This window comes from Ornithodoros turicata, chromosome 2, assembly GCF_037126465.1.
Source record: "Ornithodoros turicata isolate Travis chromosome 2, ASM3712646v1, whole genome shotgun sequence".
Lineage (NCBI taxonomy): Eukaryota > Metazoa > Arthropoda > Arachnida > Ixodida > Argasidae > Ornithodoros > Ornithodoros turicata.
In genome coordinates, this window is record NC_088202.1 from 102862302 (window position 1) to 102882494 (window position 20193).

General features: G+C 47.5%; 1 protein-coding gene across 3 annotated transcripts in view; it reads right to left on the minus strand.

Moving 5' to 3' along the window:
* Positions 1-2929: 2929 nt before the first annotated feature.
* LOC135385874 (polyamine-transporting ATPase 13A3-like) overlaps positions 2930-20193 on the minus strand; it is a 29429-nt gene continuing 12165 nt past the window's right edge. For all 3 annotated transcript variants that reach the window (XM_064615451.1, XM_064615449.1, XM_064615452.1), the window contains exons 6-30: positions 19815-19949; positions 19684-19750; positions 16239-16367; positions 16029-16181; positions 15799-15909; positions 15687-15733; positions 15198-15386; positions 14760-14821; positions 14552-14696; positions 12265-12348; positions 10946-11099; positions 10758-10881; positions 10565-10689; positions 8788-8969; positions 8580-8681; positions 8441-8520; positions 8091-8243; positions 7933-8029; positions 7202-7274; positions 6977-7127; positions 6461-6615; positions 6143-6231; positions 5944-6027; positions 5578-5722; positions 2930-3194 (exon numbers count right to left, since the gene is read on the minus strand). In XM_064615451.1, coding sequence (XP_064471521.1) covers positions 2995-3194; positions 5578-5722; positions 5944-6027; positions 6143-6231; positions 6461-6615; positions 6977-7127; positions 7202-7274; positions 7933-8029; positions 8091-8243; positions 8441-8520; positions 8580-8681; positions 8788-8969; positions 10565-10689; positions 10758-10881; positions 10946-11099; positions 12265-12348; positions 14552-14696; positions 14760-14821; positions 15198-15386; positions 15687-15733; positions 15799-15909; positions 16029-16181; positions 16239-16367; positions 19684-19750; positions 19815-19949 — 3036 coding nt within the window. In that variant the 3' untranslated portion in view covers positions 2930-2994. The remainder of the gene's footprint in view (positions 3195-5577; positions 5723-5943; positions 6028-6142; positions 6232-6460; positions 6616-6976; positions 7128-7201; positions 7275-7932; positions 8030-8090; positions 8244-8440; positions 8521-8579; positions 8682-8787; positions 8970-10564; positions 10690-10757; positions 10882-10945; positions 11100-12264; positions 12349-14551; positions 14697-14759; positions 14822-15197; positions 15387-15686; positions 15734-15798; positions 15910-16028; positions 16182-16238; positions 16368-19683; positions 19751-19814; positions 19950-20193) is intronic.

Consider the following 20193-nt stretch of genomic DNA (forward strand, 5'->3'; position numbering starts at 1 on the left):
CCGGCCCTATCATTGACGTCCTTCCGCCCCTGCCCTCTATCACGCGGGCCAGGTATAGACGGCTGCTGGAGCTGACCGCTCTCCGCTCTCTGCCAGCCCGGTACGCCCATCTTTCCCACGCTTGGCAGGCTGACCGCTGCGTCTCCCGTCATGTAGAAGTCTTGCTGACTCGACTGCGCTGTCTAGCCCTTCCTCTGAACTTTTACCTGCACCGCGCGGGTGTCAGCCGCTCTCCTGCGTGCGTCCACTGCGGTCAAGAGGAAACTGTAGAGCACTTTCTCCTGCACTGCCCCCTCTACGACCGCTCCCGCCTTATCTACCTTGCCCAGCCGCTGGCTAGGCAAGGGGTTCCCCTCTCCCTGGACGCCATCCTGTCATTTGGAGCCTCCCACACCGAAAAGTGGCGGTTTGAAATAGCGTCGAGAGCCGCCGCCTTTCTGACCATCTGCGGCCGCTTCTGAAACATCTTGTACCTCCCGCTTCCTCCCTCCCCTCTGCTATGGCTTCCTTCTACTAACATGTCACCGTGGGTCTCATGAGCCTCTAGAGATTAGTCCGCACCAAACCCTGGCCAATCGCCCTGTGTGGCTGGCGGCCACTGTTCCTAGTGGTGGAAGAAGAAGAAGAAGGAGATAGGACTGTGAAGTCTTACATTACTATGGGTATTTTTATAGATTTAATGAAAGCTTTCGATCTAATTGACCACAAACTGTTGCTGCTGAAACTTGAAAGATACGGGATAAGAGGAGTACAATTGCGCCTGCTCCGAAGTTACTTGACTGGAAGAAAGCAGTTTGTCTCAATTGGGAAATTCCGATCAGATCTAGCTGAGTGCAAAGTAGGTGTGTCGCAAGGGTCAATCTTAGGTCAATTCCTGTTTTTAGTTTTTATCAATGACTCGCCTAAGTTCTTAGCCAAAGACTGCACATTGTACGCTGATGACACCAACATATTCGTAGAAAGCAGCACACATGGGGGCTTGTTTCATGAAGCTAACCTTGCAAACTATCGCTCTGGCTGTCGCAGAACCGGTTAGTTCCAAATTATGCTAAATCAAATTATGTTGTGTTCCACCGTACCCAACAGTCTTTAAATATAGGTCACTTAACTGTTTGCTTTTTATAAATTGACTGTTAAATTCTTCGGTGTCACGTTGTATGACCACCTCAGTATGAACACCACGTATCGAATATTAGACGCAAATTACTACCAGGGCTGCATGCCCTGGCTAAAATAAGACGTCTTCTTCCGATCAATGCTCTTCTTAAACTGTACTATGCACTGATACACTCACATATCAGCTATGGTCTAGAAGTGTATGGGCTCACCTATCGTACTACTCTTCATCCGTGTTTAATCCTACAAAAGCGTGCTCTACGCACAGTACTAAATATTCAACCAGATACGTCAATCACTTTTGCATTTTCACTACTATCAATCATGGACGTATTTACTCTGGGTACGTACAAGGTTAGCCTCTTTATCCATCGTCTTATTTAGAACTCTATGATGACAACTGAAGACAGACAGACAGACAACTCAAGAATTGGGGTCCCGCGCAAGGAAACATAGGAAACATAAACTGAAGGACGTCATCTCTAAGCATTATATACAACAGTCCGTGCGTCAGATCCGTTCCACAAATCCAATCCCACAGTCTGAGAACTAGGGCGCACTGCCTATTGACTCGGCCAGCGATGTCCGGTTTGGTCAGCGGGATGAAAGGGCTCTTATCCACGGCTGATCCGAATCCGTTCTTGGAACTGCACGGGCCTCCCTCGTGGTTTGGCGCCAAGTAGCATGAAAAGATGACAGTCATGTCTGAACACCTTCCACATACCTTCCATACCCCATATCAAGCAACGTCCTGGCGGAATGACCGACTTCTAAGGGAACTGTGCCGACATATGTCTGAAAGCGTCTGAGGAAAACCCAGAAAAAAACCCAGACACCACAGCCGGCACCGGGATTCTAACCCGGGTATCTCCCAGTCTCGACGTGACAGGGCCGACTTGACGTGTCAATAAGAGTCTACCAATCACGACGGTGCTCCGACGGCCGTAGCCATGGGAACGGTGGTTGTGGAACTGCTTGCCGTAGTCGGCCACGCTCAGCCGGCCAACGTCACGACTATCGCTGTGGGGATCGTACGTCCTGGGCCAACTTCACAGGGAACTGTGCCGACATTAAAGGAGCATTAAAGTGTAATCCAACATGGCCAAAAACTGCTGTCATCTTGTAAAGTAGTGTATGAAAAGCGTTCCCATAGAATATTTCTGCCCAAAAGTTTTTTCACTGCGGCGCAATAGACCTCTCCCTGTTTACAAACAAATGATCGTCAGATGGTACAACAGCCCCGCCAACTTGGTAGACTGGGGCTACTATAGAAAAAAAAATCAATAAGTCACAACAACGCCACGTTTAAACATAGCTTTTGATATTGTAAGATTTTATGCAATTCCTTACATATTATTTGTATGACCTTGTTCTGCTCCATTCTACCAGTATAGCCCTATCATTTCGGAAGCTCTTTCTAATAGTGTCTTCCATCTTCAGGAACCTGAAGGGCACGAGTTCCTCTCTTAGTGCACGTGACGTCTCTATACAAAGCAAGCGCGAACATTTCGGATTACGACATGGACTTTTGAGACGATGCAACCAAGTCAAATCAAATTGAGAGTAGATTTACACGTAAGGTGAGACGACGCGACCAACCCTTGGGTGGAGCCTTCTTTTCTTTCAGCGGTGGTTTGGGGACGCGAATGAAGACACCAAACGTTCAGAATTGTTTCATTTCATTTTGACGTTTACAGCACCTGAACAATAAGGACATCTGTGCAGAATGTCCCAACGGCTGTTCAACGCGCGTCGCATTCCTAGCGCTTAGTCGTTGGAATTCACACGCCGTAAAATAATACCACAGACACACTGAAAGTGTTCAATGTTATTATTTCATCTCACAAGTTCTCGCGAAATCGGGTTTCCAATTAATAGTTATCGGACTTCGTTGTTGTGTCTCCTCCGGTCGCTCTGCCGGAAGGTTTTGAACGTCACCGATGGCCTCTCGTAGATGTTCATTTCGTGGACGTCGTCACCGTGGAATTTGCGCAAGGGAGTCGTATTTGGCGTTTCGGGCTGCCTTCGAATAACGGAGTCTCGGAACAAGGCGATGTCTGGGTCGTAGTCCGGAGAGGCTGTAAGGGAAGGACAAAGAAATAAAGACACACACTGGAAAGCTGGTGGACCAACTCCCTGACCATAAGATTTCAGCACGGGCAATTGCAGTGAATTGACTTGTAATCTCCTTCAAAATCATTTTTACCGATTCACACGTCTATCGCCACGCTAACTAACTATATAAAACAATCAACAACACGCGCTCACACGCTAACTGTATAAAAAAAGAAATAAAAACACAACTTTTTAAACATGTGGAGGCCTGTTCTGGTTGTTCGGCAGACCTTGCCGGAACTAAATGTATAATCTCATGTAAAGACACACTATTCCGCACCCTACTAGAACCCTGTCACCGGGCTGCGTGAGCCAACCTATAGCATTGTCCACCCAGGAGGGCTGGTCAAGCCTCGTTGTGTTCTGTTAACCTCGTTCTCTCCCCTTGTACGTTTTGCTGTGCATTAAACTACTTTTTGCTGGTTCGTGAGTCTGTCCTTCTCGTCTCGTGTTTTCGTTTCCCTCAAACTCGAGGCACTATGTTACCTGTCGTCAAGTCAACACCAACTATAGCCGTGTTAATCTAGTCCGTCAGCTCTCAAAATATTACTGCGTCGCAGAATGGATGGCTGGGCACAGAGACGTCACTGTCCCTCCTCCGCCAGATAATGTAATCCATCACACTCACTCTGCTCCCGTATTGGCTCTTAAGACTGGCCACATGACACTACGCGAGCTAGCGAGACACTACATCTCTACAGACTAGCGAGACACTACATCTCCCCCATGGTGGTGCTGCAGTATTTCTCCTGGCGCGCTATTGTGTCTCCTTATCTCCAACGGCATATGTAGATGACAGACTAGATTTCTTTTTCTTCTTAACTTGAACACGATAATAGCCTGCCTACTCCTGTTATGTTCGTCAAATAACATGCGCTCTTGTGCAAGAATGATTATCCCAGGTGACCTGTTGCGTGCGTGCGCGCGAGGTCCTTGCTGTGCCCACCACCTAGAAATACATCAATTCCTGTAGAGAGCCAGGGTAAATGTTGCTTAGACATCTGAAATTTCTGCGCACGTTAAAGAACCCTCAGGTGGGCAACATGGGTCCACAGGCCGACCCCTGTGGTGTGGCTCATGATCACATTGTCTCAAGGCCACAAGTTATCAGTTATCCTTCAGTGAGCCCGAGTAGTGCTGATGATTCCCCCGCAAGTACCACCGCGCCAAGTCCGTTGCCGACAAATTTCCATTTAAAAATTCGCAGCTGCTCCCCACGCTACGTCACACGGACGCAGGGATTCCCCTACACCCCCCAGCATTTTTGCAACCCCCCCCCCCCCCGAAATTTCTCAGGTGATCCCACCCAGCTCGGCCACCAACACGTTCTGGTAGTGAGTTCGGCGCAGCGAGTTACATCCTGTACTGTCAACCTTGGGCTGTAGGACCACAGTCATGCAGATGATCATACCATGCATCATATCATGCATGTCCAAAATCATTTGAAAGTGACTGTTCAATGCATATATTGCGCTCATACACGAGCAAAAATGCGTGCGGGCACGAAACTCAATGTGAACCATCAAGAAGCATTTGCGCTCAACTCAATCAAGCGAGGTATTTTGCTTTTTTCGTTTAAGGTTTTCACCGTTGGTTGCTAGGTATTCATTGAGCTTCGTGAGATAAGGTGCCAGTCTTTTTTCTTTGTCGGTCGTGTGACTAGGCATCTTAATGTTGAAATGCCGTTCATAATGAATCTGCATTCTAATGTACTGAGTTCTAACGTAATAACATGTGCAAATAAAACGGGAAAGCTGTGCAGATATGTCACCATTGTGCCACGATTCTTTCCGTGTCTAAGAAAAATTCCTTAAGTGGAACCTTCACCAAGCATACCCCCCCCCCCCTTGAAAGCTCGGCACCCCCCTAGCAGTGAATTTCTGGGGAAATCACTGCACGGACGTGATTACGTCACGCCGGGAGATCGGGCCGGGACTCCAAGCTTGCGCCACACTGCTCGTGCCTGCTTCTTCAGGGCGTTTTTGGAAGCTTCATTGCGCAGTCATAAGGCACCGTACAGCGAAAGTATTGCGCCTGGCCCCTTGATTAATGAAGCAACCTTTTGAGTAATGCTAGATGTCACTTCCTTTGAGACATCTCGTGCTGACCTATTCCAGACTTTATACCCGTCCTCCACGCATCTGTGTGGAATACTTCCAGAATAGTCGAATAGTTTCTGTAAGATTGTCTACACTTCGGTGCTAGACACCGTGCTCTCTCCATTTTACAGTGGCTCATTTATAAATATACATAAGATATTTATAAATATACATAAACATAACGGCTCTGATGCTATGCCTTTCAAAGCCTCTGAAATGTACTCAGATAGACGCGTGTTGTACTTACGAGGTTCTGTGTCCGCTTTTCCCATGGGGGGCCACTTGGTGTCCAGTGAGAGCTCCCTTTGGATTTTCTCGTACATATGAATGGGTCCTCTCATTTTCCGCAGTGCGGTTTGAACTTTGTGCAACAAATGCTGAATGAAGTACACCTGGAAAGCGGCAGTTACGATCAAACATTTTGTCGCGAATAGGTTTCGCAACAGAACAACAGCAATCCTAGTGATGCAACTGATACTAATCGGAACATGCTTTTTTTTTTTTTTTTGTATATTAGGGATCATATGGCACATTATTGCTACACAACCACCGTAACTGTTATGCTGCAAACGTCATTGCATGTAAATCACATAGGCCCAGAAAATCGTCTTACCTCCCACAAATAAGTGATGGCAAAGTTGAGCAGGGACAGCATGTAGATGACGACGTGAAATTGAAAATGCGGTGCTTCTTTGAACTGGAATGTGACGCAGAGCGTTAGGGTTCTGACAGCCAATGCTTACTGGATGAGCCGTGTTGCGTTGTTTTAAAACGTCCTTGATCGTTATACATAAGGGCAGGAAGGGGCTTACATTGATGTAGTCCCTGAGGAAAGCTGCAGGATACAGAGTGACGTACGATACGGCGAGGAACTCGAACACTACAACTGCCATGTACAGCTCTGAAAAAGAAGAGGCGCATGTGCGAAAAAGCAAAGCATTTCCATAGAGGTGTCTTTTGATTCGCAGAGGGATCAAAAGGGCCGTCAGCAGTCGCGAGTACGCATTGAACTTTTCTGTGGAAAGGTCACTGTGGCACAGCACAAAGCCGTCGAAAGTGTTAAACTGCACGACAGACAGTTGCTCCAGGAAAGTTGCACTGTCCCGAAGACTGCTCCAAGGTATACTCACTGTTTGTTATCATAGTCTTAGTGTACGGCGGTCCTGGCATGAAGACAACGGCACCAATGACGTGAGACATACAGTTGATGCTGAGCACTGCAGTGGCCATGTAAGTCGGTGCGGGGGTGTGGATGTGAGACTTGTCGAAGACGAATGGTTCATGCCTGGAGACAAGCAGGTCGTAATTAAACGTTTTATGATCAGGTTTGCCATGCATACTTAATATACAACAGAAGCACGGGGAATGTGTTGTTGCATCGTCATGTTTATTTCGGAGCTTTGTTTTTATTTACTGTGATGCCCGGCCTGCTGTGACTGGTGCGCTCTCAGACAGGCCAATTTGTGTGGGCGCGAAACACGGTAGAAGCCTCGGTGGATCTGTCCAGTATTGGGCAAACTACATGCTATGTCCCGATTTGCTTCTGTTGCTACGCGGGTGCATGATACGTGACGCGTCAGATCATGAGGTATAAAAGAAAAACGCGGCAGGAAAACATCTCCCGTGAAGGAAAGCGGTATACATACCAGGGCTGTCTGATGCAGAAGTAGTAAGCGATCACGTGGAAACCAGTTTGGATCACGATGAACGATAGAATTGACAAGATGGACAGGAAATTGGAAACGCTTTTGGCTGGAGGCCTCTTGATGATTTTGCTGAACGCTTCCGAAGTTCCGACTATCAAGCACAAAACAGACACGACGAAGGTACGCATAAAGCACTGCAGGCCGAAGAAATTTCTTTTGACTTACACAACATGGGTGGAAGAAGGCTGACAACGATGTCGATGAACACGTAAGCGCCTTGCGAAGGCGTCTGTCCGTCCTGTAAGCACAAATAGAAGAGACATGGGCTGTGTGGCCTGACAGAATCTACATAGAAAATTGGGGAAAGAGCAAGAGGCGACTTGCTCACACTCCCCCTCCGGTGCACATGATGACGCGTCCATGTTTCGTTTCGCGATTGGTCTTTGCCACTGACGTCATGGGCCCTGAAGCTGCCGCGGAGAGGGTGTCGCGGCAGCTTCCGAGGCTTTTTCGCACTTTTCTTCCTCTTTGTGTGTGTGCGCTTCGGCAGCGAAATTTCAAATGTGATAGAATATAGTAGCGTTTTCACGACAGACAGTCCGTCCATTGGATGGTGATGGAGTGGGCGATTCACCGCCGCTGAGGCGGTACACTGCCCTATTTCGCGTTGGGGGAGGATGAAGGGATGATAATAGGGCTTTCAAAGAGCCGTCGCCAGACCGGTGGAGCACAAGTACTCCGCCAGAAGACGACGGCCCTGCGTCTGGTGGGCAGCGTTCGACCACGGACCGAGAATCTTCGCTAGGATGAACGGCCGCTTGTCAATGCGTTGCATAGAGAGTTCCATTAGGGCAGGACAGACACGAGTTAGATAGGTAAGTAAAACGCGGCTTCGATGGTCTTTGCACTACATAGAACTTTCAGAATAGATGTCGTATCCATTGTGATTGGCTTACCCAAAAGAGGTAAAGTGCGCCCATAAGGAGCACAAAGCAGTAGCAGACCATGTAGCGAAAAGCTCCAAAGGTTGCAGACAATGTAGCTCGTCCTTCCCTGAAAGCACACACCGTTTTGACTCTAGCTGGGACATACGTCTCTGAAATACGCCATGTACCTGATAACGTCTGGAATGCACTGGATATTACCCTTCTGTGCCGTGAACGGAGAAGCCACCGACGCTTCTGCCACGGACAATGAAATGCCTGCTTGGGCCGCTTTGAGAGCTCCGCAGTCGTTTGCACCATCTCCGCACATGCCGACTTGAAACCTGTGCGAGCGAAATTTTATTGAATGTTCTTATACCCAACGCGAATGCACTGCCTTTCTGGGGATGCTAGTCGCCATTAGCATGTACGACAACGTGTGTATGGTTTATCCGTTAGCTTAATCGCATGAGAATGGGACCTGCAGCTTGTGTTAGCTCAAGTATTATGCAGGTCATCCGATAATGTAGTCCTTACAAACCCTATTTCCTGTAGGGCTTCTACTAGCTGCAACTTCATCTGTGGTAACATCCTCGCGAACACCTTGCCCTTTAAAACAATCTGAAAAACAAATAGCTCAGCATTCTGCCAGCTGGTTCCCATGGGCATCTGAACACTACCCTACGAAGAAGTTCCTTGTCATGGGCTCGAATGAGCGCGAAGGTCTTCCCATCCATCGCCAAGTGGTAGGTGTAGTCGGATAGCAACGGAATGGACACATCCTGAAATCACAGTCTTGTTTATCACTGTTAGTTGCTACAAGTGCGTATTATGCGCATGCTGTATATGTCTGCGTGGTCTGCCATATATTCACAATCCTTTGTTTACCTCGATGGCTCCGCCATGACCCAGCACTAGCTTTTCGCTGAGTCCTGGCAACTTAGTGTAAGTGTATGTCACTTTCAGGTCACTATAATTCAACAGCTCGGCTTCTACTTGGATGACCGCATCATTTTCTTTAACCATGCCACAGTCGCAAGCTACCGTAACAGCCGTCAACAGATTGTCACCTGTAATGGAAAAGCATGTACTTTAGGTGCCCGCATTATCTTAATATGAAACATGCGTTCATGTTTGTCACTCAGTACATCTCGATTTACAGTACAGCATGTTTGTCACTCAGTACAGTCCTTGATACTTTGTGGTTTGGGGTATCCGATTATACCCCTGCTACACTTTAAAAACAGAACTTCACCACATAGCCCGCTCTGCGCCAACCATACGAATGATAGGGTTATATCCTTCTGATTCGAAGAGAGAGGGGACATACGCCTTTTTGTTTCAATTATCATATATCCAAAGGAAAAAAAAAGGCGTACGCATCCCCTCTCTCTTCGAATCAGAAGCGATAACTCTATAATTCGTGTCAATGGTTGGCGCAAAGCATGCTATGCGGTGAAGTTCTGCTTTTAGAGTGAACGTGGGACGCACCTGGAACATATATTTTTTACCGCGTGATGTGAACATACTGCCTTCAAGAGCTGTCACGCAAAATATTTCATTGCGCTGGAAAATTGGTTTACAGCAGCGCGCGCAGCGGCAGTGATCTCTCCCAGCTCCTTCTGGCATTCTATGGCGTCGGATCATCCGAGCATGTTTATTGGCTCCCGGGAAATGTCTGCGGATCAGGGCGACCGCTCGACTGCTCTGTGTCAGACGCGGGACGAGCGGCGCCAAATACAACCTCAAAAAGAAAGAAAGGAAACGAAAAGAAGGCGCGCGCCTCACTATTGGGCGACTGACGTGACGTCACGGACTGGCAGCCGAGGGAAAGGAGCTATTCTGAGACGCGAGATTGAAAGCTGTCTTGCGCATCAGGATTGCACGCGTCACTCGTAATTTTTGTGCGACTACTGCCACAGAGCATGTAATAAGATTTTCTACTTCCAGTTTCTACTACTACCACTCCTGACATTTTTTTCGAGCACTTTCATGCCACAACGGACTACAAAAATGATATTTATTTTAATTCGTATTACAAATCAAGTGCGCTCAAAGACTTAGTGCGCAAATCACAAATGCCCTCAGTGAACACTACGCCCTTCCACGAACGAGCAAGGAGCCAGAAAAACTTCAGAGTTTCGTGTTCCCCAAGAGAAAATGACCTCATAGTTCTGGCGTTTGTCTCCTAGCAAGGGCGCGCGTCTCTGGTCTCCGCCCAACAAGACTGCCAGCAGCCGTAGTGTGGTAACTGAAACCGATCTTGGAGGAGCAATATGTTGGGGCAGGCATAGCTTTCAAAATAAGAAGTTTGTTTTATTATACTTCTACATCAATATAGAAAGACAATATTTTAGGGGAATACAGTGCGAGATACGCTGATTGCAGCGACAAAAATTCGGTAGGATTCTGAAGGAAGATTTAGTCCGCTGTAGCACTTTAAATGTCTGGCCATCGCACCCTTTCTGAACCTTCTTGGCTCTTGTGGACGCCAGCCATTTCACGGTGCGAAATAAAACCCGTGAACGCCCAGCAAGCGAAAGTAAGAAGTTGGAAACGCGAGTTTACCCTTTCCAATGAGGAAACATTGATGGTAAAGGAGCTGATAGAAGTTACATGGCTGGTGTTCTTCTAGTAATAAAACATTTGCGTCGCTTTCAATCACCTGTTGCCATGACGGTCTTGATATCAGCAGCTTCAAGAACGTTAATTGTGGCAGCTGTTCCCGATTTCAGTTTGTTTTGCAACACGAGGAAACCTTCAAACTTGAGATCCTGCTCCAGCTCTGCTCTAGAAACCGTGCGTCAAAGACAATTACTTTCGAACACTTCATCCATCTTTTCAATTGCAATCCATACCTTGTGAACATGTATTGAGCCCTGTCCCAGGTGGTGTCTTTCGGTAGCACGTTAGACGCGACCGCCAAGATGCGAAGACCCCTCCTCGCGTAGCCTTCAAGTGTCTCCCTGAAGTTGGCGGGAACTGGAGCGAAAAGTAAATGCAGTGGCAAAGTACATCGACCAACATATTGGTACTACTGATGTACCTGTTTCGGCGCGGCACAGTTCCTTTATAACTTCTGGGGCTCCTTTAACGAACAGTTGGAACTGCTTGCTCTCCGCAACGTTGATAATGACTGATGATCTCTGCATCTGGGAGTCGAACGGGAACTGCCTCAAAATAGCAATGTTTGAGCCACCCTGATACGACGGGGAAAAATGAAAGTTTTAGAGCAGCACGGCAAATGGCCAGTAAGGTTACGATTTTCTACACTTGAAAATATTTCCATTGGCCGAATTCAATCAACCCAGTTCCTCCGCGAGTTATGAAAACCCGGTGGCATTAGCGTTCATAAGTGTGACAGTTTTGTGCAGTTGAATACGTTCCAGTGCTTCCCAAACTCTGCTACCCTGCGACCCATCAAAAATATGATAACGCGTCGCGTCCCGCCTCCCCCCCCCCCCCTTCCCCCCGGCTTTTCGCGAGGGCACAAGCCTTCCGATTTCAGTGCATGAAGAGTAATACACAATATTGATGCTGAAATTTAATTTGACAGTTAATATAGTCAGAATGAATCAGCTAGGCTGGAACCCGTCGCAAAAAAAGAAAAAAAATTGCAAATGCAAAAATGCCAGCAGGAATAGCCGTTCCTATTCACTCAAGTAAGCTTGTGTGCTCCGTAAGCTGGGTTACAGTACCACGCCTCTGCGCCTAGCTTGCCGCACCCAAGCTACGATCCCCCATATCATCGAGGTCTGTGAGCGGTACACGTGTGAACGCCGGGTACTTCGACGCCAACTTGAACTCCTCGATCACAGACCATTCAGCCTGTCCAAAGTACTTGGCCCATGGAGCTCCCCTGCGCATCAGTGCCGGGCTCTTCGCTCCCTTTTTGCTTTCATGCAGGCCACTGGACTCCTCGAAGAGCTCTAAACAGAACTCCGACCTGTCGTCGCTTCAATCTCACCATAATTCATCCCCTCATATTAACCATTGTGAAGTGGGGTAGTGTCCTGTGGCTACCACGGGGAAACATCCCATGTCATCATCACCTCTTCATTTATTGTTGTTGTTGTTGTTTGCTCCGGGTTCGCTACCCCAATCTTTTTTTCTTTTTTTGTGACGTACAATAGGGCATATCACGGTGTAAGAACATCATTTGCTGTCCCTTTTTCAAGTTCCCGAGTCGTTTCGGGATCTCCTGCTGAATCTGTCGTGACCCCCGTGGGGGTCGCGACTCACACAGTTTGGGAAACACTGCGTTAGGCAAATGCTATGAGCAAAGTGATTGTTTCAGGGCACTTTTTACGGGCACTTTTTTACAGCTCACACTCGATGAAAGGGGTCAAAGCTGTTGCAACTTACCTCACCTGGGTTAGGGGGCTTAACCACGCGTGGTGGGACCCGTTCGAAGCCTTCGATCTCCTTTCCCTTTGGTTCCACGAGGCTCTGAAATAGAGATGCGGATTACGACACCTGGTAGTCGCAGATTAGCCATCACTTCCTGCAGCACAAAATCTGCTCGTTAAAATAATGCTACCAATTCTGCGTATACAGCCCTGTGACAGTTTAGCAAGAGATGACCATGATGTGCGTATAAAGTCCCTTTTACCTACTCCCATTTACCGACCTCGCGGGGTATCAGCTAGTAACATGTCTGCCTATTGATATCAAAGTAGCTGGTTCGAACACGGCAAACAACGCGGTGGCATGGTACAAGTTGCTTGGACACGTCGACCTGCGCGAGGGTCGTGAAAAAAGTACGGAAGGTTTTGTAAATACACCTGAAAAGTAGAAATTAGGCTTAAGAGCCCTAGGATGCGTCCAAAACTTAGTAATGCAGCGCGTTATCCTGGTGCACAAGAGGTTTCTTAGTCTTGCGCGCCAGAAAGCCTCCTCCCTCCGCGTGTCAGTCAGCGACGTCATCTGATGCGTCCAATAGTGAGGCGCACGTTTTTTTGTTTTTTTTCTTGCAGTTTGACTTGGCGCCTCTAAAGTGACTTACCGTCGAGAGGTCGCGTTGCACTCTGATTGCAGCATACGCTTTTTCGTCAGCCAGTAAGAGGGCTCGCATCAGTCGACGTCACGCACGGAGGAGGAGGAGGAGTGTCGTTGGGAGGAACCCGAGAGGTCTGCCTGCCTGATTAGGTGGCATGTTTCTCGGGAAGGGAAAGGTGGTGGAGAGGAGGAGAGGAAAGGGTGAAGTGGAAGACCGAGCGGAATCCGCTCGGGGGGAGGATAGCTGCGTCCATGGGCCGACTTCAGGGGAACTGTGCCGGCATACGCCTATTACACATCTGAGGAAAACCCAGGAAAAACCCCAGACGGCACAGCCGGCCCGCGGATTCGAACCGCGGACCTCCCAGTCTCCAAGCGCACGCGTTACCGCTGCGCCACCGGAGCTGGTACGCACGGAGCATGGAGAGTTCCTGCGCGCATTCTTGTAGACAAAGTTTCTCAAGCAATACCCGCCCCTTCAACGAAATATTTTGCGTGACAGTTCCTAAAGGTAGTATGTTCATATCACGCGCTAAAAAAAGTGTGTTCGAAGTCCCTGCTCCTTTAAATACCGCGTGCCATGCCCTTTTATTTGTGTAAATATTCTCAAACGGAAACCACCGGGAAACAGTCCTCGTTAGCTTCCCTCGTCGTGACTCACCTCCCCATTTTTTTCTTCTATCCATCATCATCATAGCCTCGCTCGCTCCCGTGCGATGTTAATTCTCTGTAGTTACTGAAATTTATCGCATGACTCAAAAGTGTGCCCGTCCTCCCCTGACTTCTTGCTGCAGTAGTACACAGTGCCTGGCTCGTAGCTGCGAAATTTCTGCCTAGGGACGGCTTTGTCTGTGCTAGATACTGCGCAGTTATCTTTGATGTTCCGTCTGCGAAAACTTTATTCTCGAAGACGTTTTACGTGTTTCGCATTGCGGAGGAGATGCTCTGTCCATGGGCGCCGCCAGGATTTTTTCCAGGAGGGGCAGGGCAGAATGTTTGGGGTGGTGGCGCGTCAACTGCACCCGCAACTACATTGTCATGGCTCAGAAACCCTACGTTTCTGGAAGCCAGAGGGGAAAGCCCCCCCCCCTCCCCGTAACGGCGCCCATTACTATGTCTACAAACCACTTCCACAGAAGTGGTACGTTTATTAGGGCCAAAGCCGACGTATTAAACATGGGAAACCATCGCCACACCGTACCCATCCGCACTAAAACTCCATACGCGAATGGGTGGATACGATGTCACGACAACGCGATTGCGCACGAAATCGCCACGGGTGTCGCTGTCGATCAAGCGACCGCAGCGCCCTCTAACTCGTGCACGGTGCCTACATAGATGTGTAACGTGCACAGTTCCTTCGCGGCGTTTCTCTTTTTCTTTTTTTGTCGGGCTCAACGGCACTACACACCGCAAGATGCGGTAATTTGAAACGGAACATCATAGTAAGATAAAAGAGAAAGACAAGACGACAAGACCAGACAGTCATCGACATCGTCCTTGTTGCTAAACGAAGGCGACGTGTGACTATGGTGAGCTATAGTGTGACTATTGACCCAAAACAGCGCACAAGCGCTTGCGATGAGTCAGCAGTTGTGCCGCCTCGTTCACGAAAGAATGCAGAACGTAATGCAACTGGTTTCCTTGAACTCACCCAACAAATGCTCTCGAACGCTTTCACATCTAAAGGGTAACCGACTAGTCTGTGGTTGACGAGGTGCAGCGAATGACAGGTGGCCAACGCAAGCACCATGGGGCAGCGGGGCAGATCTCTCGGGTGCGGTACTGGCGGTTGCAGCCTGTAAACATTCATTACACGCAAGTGGTCTTGAGATGACGTAAGGCCGTGACAGACTACTTACACTCCCCCTTCTGAAGGTATGATGCCTGAAAGGTCCAGGCTATTGTCTGTCAGTGTACCTGTCTGAGAGAGAGGCAAATTTCAGGAAGCAATTAACAGAAAGTCACAAGAGTGAAAACCAGCGGAAAGACGCGAATAGAAGAGAGTATACTGGACAACGCTCTGCACACAGTATGTGGAAGAAATTTTGTGAAAGTAAATACAGGTTGTAAATCCAGCGTTGTCCCGTCTACGCCTTCCTCTTGTACTCTCGTCTTTCCGCTGGTTGTCGCTCTTGTAATTATGCGAGGTCGTGGATATTTCAGATTGTTGATCGGATACCTGAACGACTGAGCTAGTATTTGGCACAATTTATCTCAACTCCATGCGGCAATACTATGAATAATAGTACAACAGCATGTACGGTTTTCCAAAACGAGCGACAAGATGCTAAGCTTACTTTATCGAAACAGACCACGTCGAGTGCTCCACACAAGTTGATGCACGTAGAGTTAAGGCAATACACGCCTTCGTCCTTGAGCCGCTTCTGAGCAGCCGCGTTGATGCTTGTCAACACGGCTGGGAGCAACGGTGGCACCACGAACGTAGCCACATCAATCACTGTGATCACTATGTCTACTGTAAATGCCTGTAAAGAAGATGCAGACTCGATGCAATACACGCAGGGCAACACCAGGCTGTGCTCTGCCCATCCTGGTTGACCTTGACGTCAGAAGTATTCATTACTAGCGTCCAGAACGATTGCTTTACAAACGCTGGTATCGTGAAGCGGAAGAGGCACATCTGTATAGCCCTTGGGCTTATTGACGCCCCTTAGTCACATTATGGCGCCGCTGACATATTTGGAGGAAGGATGGATATGTGTAGGGGACGCACGCGCGGGAGTATTCCTATTAGCAAAAGAAATAACTGAGAAAATTACACTTACACCCAGTCTGTGGAACACAACTCCAGTGTATATCATCGCTGGAATGCCTGAAAAATACCGCTGGAGGTTACTTTACCAAACGGTGTCCTTCGTTCAAAACGAACCGCCTTACCAATAATCAAGAAGATCACCGTAGACCTAATGAGGTCGGTATACAGCTTGAAGTTTACTGGTTTCGGGTACAGGATGGAACGAACTAGTTCTCCCTTCAGCGTGGAGAAGCCTGCGCAAACGTACACGTTACATGAGCGCGGGTCTTAGGAATGTGGCTTGGCTCAGAAGGAGAGGTCAGAGCACAGTTAGCACAGCGTCGTCTTAAGAACTTGTAGAAATGACAAACACCGGTTCTGTAGACAATGGCTTTCACTTTTTTGTTGTCGGTATTCCGTGAATGTAGCATCGTTGTTCCGTTGAAGAGAATGCTCTTCTTGTCGACAGTGCTGACGTAATTGTCGTCAGCTGAGACAGGCACCTTCGACACCGGCGAACTCTCCCCTGTGAAGCACGTTGAGTTGTTAATTCGACACGTTAATGCGCATCTACTTGGCATACCAGTAAGCATGCTTTCATTGGCAATGCAGTCACCGCTGATGAGGACGGCATCGCATTCCATTGTGTGCTCTTGTTCAGGTATAATGATGACGTCCCCAGGGACTAGTTCTTTCGATGAAACTTTGGACTCTGCACCATAGAAGGTTTCACAAGTACTATACTTATAGATCAGTAGTTTTGAAAACAACAAAAATGTGCAGGAAACAAAAAAAAATCACACATTCATTTAGCATGTCGACCATCATTAATGTTCAGCAGCAACGGCTCCACCATCGAAAGGGGAAAGCCGTAAACGACAGGTGAGCTGATCATTTCTAGGGAAAAAATAAAGCTTGCATCTTCGGGCACTGTACCAAACGCGTTTTAACGAGGGCCCTATTGGGCACGAGGACATGTGGTGGCGGCCCCCTGTCGGAAGCACATCCTTGACGTGGAAAGCAGGATCACGTGCTCAATCGCCTCTTTGGCAGCGTATCTCCTGCGGGTTTCTTTCGCTGATCTGGTCATCTATCTTCGTATAGTATGAGCCCTTGGATTGGTTTATTTCTCGTGCGATACATCAACTCGTTCGATGTTGGGTTAAGTTTTCTGAGAATACACACAAGCTCCGACTTTTAAGAGACCACGGAGTTCAGCGCCGTGATTCGCAGCATACCCGTATGTCGCCATGGAGATCGCAGAATTCTGTATCATCCATGAACACGAGCTGTAATTCCCGGTGAAATCCTTGTCAAAAACGTATGTCTCGAATTTATAGCGACATGACCACGATATACTGTATACGCACTGTGGTTGTCGCCTTCTAAAAATCACCGAAAATACCACACCACACCAGAAAATAAATAAAACACCACAAATAAAATTAAAATAAAACACCACACCAGAAAATAAAAAGTTTTAGCTTAAATAACAAACTAGTCACCTTAAAAATTGATGCACTCTTGCAGTGTTAGTTAATTGTGAATTTTGTCCGCATTGCCACAAAACCATAGCACTCACTGTTTATAGTTAATTACGGGTCGATTATTTGTAGCTCAACTCCTGTATACGCCGTTTTATTTTTCATATATAGATTTTTAAAATGTTAAACGCAGCACAGTATTATATTTCAGTGTTGATAGTTGAAAACGCGGTTTTCTCTCCTGCAGTTAGACATAACCTAATAAGAAATACATGTTGAACATTAGAGGAAGCTCATCGTGTGCTTGTCACAATATTTGTTCCGCAAAAGCAGTGCAGGAGTGAGCACTGACCTACACATTGTGCAGCCATTCGAATTAGACGAAGTGCAAACACCCGATCATAGAGGGGCACGTGGGTCACCGTATTGGCCCTATAAAGGTGGGGGTTTGAGTTCTAAACACTCAGCTCTATCAAAAATTGAACGTAAATGGCTGATGATAAGTACCAAAAATTTAGGATGACACATCATTAACCCCACATGAACATGTCACGTTTTCTAGGAGCCCCTGCACACCGTTTTATACAAGTACTATATTGTTCTGTTATGATTATCTAGCTTCTCTTTTTATTTTCGTTCTCCGTCACATCACTCACCTGCGACACGATTTGTTTTAATTGAGCAGTGACCCGAAGTTCGTCAAAATTTATTATATACTATATATATATATATATATATATATATATATATATTATAATTTATATATATATATATATATATATATTAAAATTTATTTATTATACATTAATTTATATTCTATTGGATCCTTAACGCCAACCCGAAACCACAAATTTTATACCTGCGTTGCGTAACGCAGCGTCAAGACGAGTCACACCTACTGACTGTCAGAGTCAAACTTTGAAGTTGCCCCAAAATGTTCCTCTCGCTGTCAAATTACGTATAAATTGCTTAGTCAAGGTGTTATTCGCGTAGATGTTTAGAGGTACACTAGAGTGGAAAAAAAATTGTTCCACGCGGAATTAAATATGCCGCTACCTTGACAGCGATACATAAGAAACGATATTCGTCCGTTGCGTCGTTTGTGATTTATGAGGAACAGCGCAAATTGCGGTTTCCCTCGTGCATTACCGAAAGCCGCAACGGATGAGTCTCATTCCTTATGTATTGCCATCAAGGTAGCGGCATCTTTCATTCCGCGAGGAGCAATTTTTGCACTTTAGTGCCCCTTTAAATATGGAGTGCCGCAAGATTTCAGCACACGCTAATTAACGCATCAAGATAATGACAATTAAGGGTGCTCAAAACCCCGCTTAATTCATTAAGAAGTCTATGAAAAGCGCATACGGCAAAATATTCGTCAGAGCGGTGATTGCGCAGTTCACCCTTTCGCAAATGCACGGAGCGGCGAACCCTTGGAGGCGTATCCCCCGTCCCTCCTGCAGTGACGTGCGGGAAAGATGAGCTCTTATTTGCCACTGAAAATTTCTCTGCTGCGGACATAGCGCGACGCTGACCACATACTATCCGGCTGATGCGAAGATCCATGCACCTGACTGGCGCTTCCGCGTGCGTCACGGAGTGACGTCGACCTTACACATTTTCTTACGCTGTTCTTCCATGGAAGGAAAAGAATGGACCTTTCTTATGCGCATGACCTTGAGGCGCCGGAGAGGGTTATCTTCGTCTTCATTAGACGGCGCAGTATGGGGACGACAGAAGTGGGGACCAGTGGGGAGACCGCACGAACGGCGCGAGCTCGTCGGTCCCACTCCGGACCGGCTTTGGTCCTTTGTGTTACCTAAAGTCACTAAGTAGGGAGCAGAGTAGCGACACTGAGCCACGCCGGCGAGCGAGAACGCCATATTGGGTCCGGTGCGGCTGCGTCGCCTAGCAACGGGACGCCAATCTCCTCCTTCTCCCTCGGGGAACAGCGCGCAACCGAAAAAACCGGTTTTGGATGGAGGGGACTCAACATGGACAGTGCGTTCTTGGAAGGAGAAACCACGTGACACGATCGGCCCAATCGCGGACACCGAACGGCGGCTCCGGCGCAGAAAAGGAATGCAATACTCTGTACCCCTATTTAGTGACTCTACCCACTCGGATTTGTTTTGACGCGCCCCGAGCGTGGTTCGCTGGAAAGCCGCTGTAGGATACGATGCGTATGTGAAAAATGTCCATTCTAGAGAGCGGGGCTGAATGTCAGCTCAGACCACTGTTCTTCTGCAAGAAAGCATGAGATTTGCCCTGAAACCTGCCACCGCCGAAAACAAAAGGGTCTTTGCACTTCATCCTCAAATGAGCTGAACCAGTTTAGGAATCGACCACCATGGTGTTGCTCATGTTCGGAATTTTCTCGCGTCTTGAAGCACAGAATTTTCATTAACAACGGTCGCCTTGCATTATGAAGATGTAGCGTAATGATTGGACAAAAAGAAAAAAAAAGGATTGGCGAATATAGGGTGCCTGAATAGTAGCAGCTAGTATTCCGGCACCCTAGGCGAATACGGCGAATAGACTTACCAGCGCCATCTCTGATGACAGTGACCAATGATTCCGTGTGAACAGTTTCCTTTAGAGCCCTCGTTTGCTGCAAAGTGATTCGAATGTTTACTGCAAGGTAGTAACCCACATTATCTCACAAGCTTCCTCACCTTGCGCGTCTGGTAGACTGAGATAGAAACCGAGATGATTGAGAACAAAAGGATGCATACACTGAACTGATAATAGAGTTGTATAAGCCACACAATCACGATGAAGATCTGATAAATATAAAATGGGCTGCTAATCTGTAAAGAAATAGTGTAAACAGGTCAATCAGATTATAGGCAAGGCAGCGTACATGTGTTGCTTGTATACGAATATGCTGTTGTTTACTGTGTTTTTCTTTTAATTCGCTGCAGACTCTTACAGACGTTACAGACTGTTAAGCATGGAAGGGTAACGGTAATGGTAACGGAAACAGAAACGGTATATTACCGAAACTGGAGACGGTAACGATAACGGAAACGCATACCACGGTCCTCCATTTCC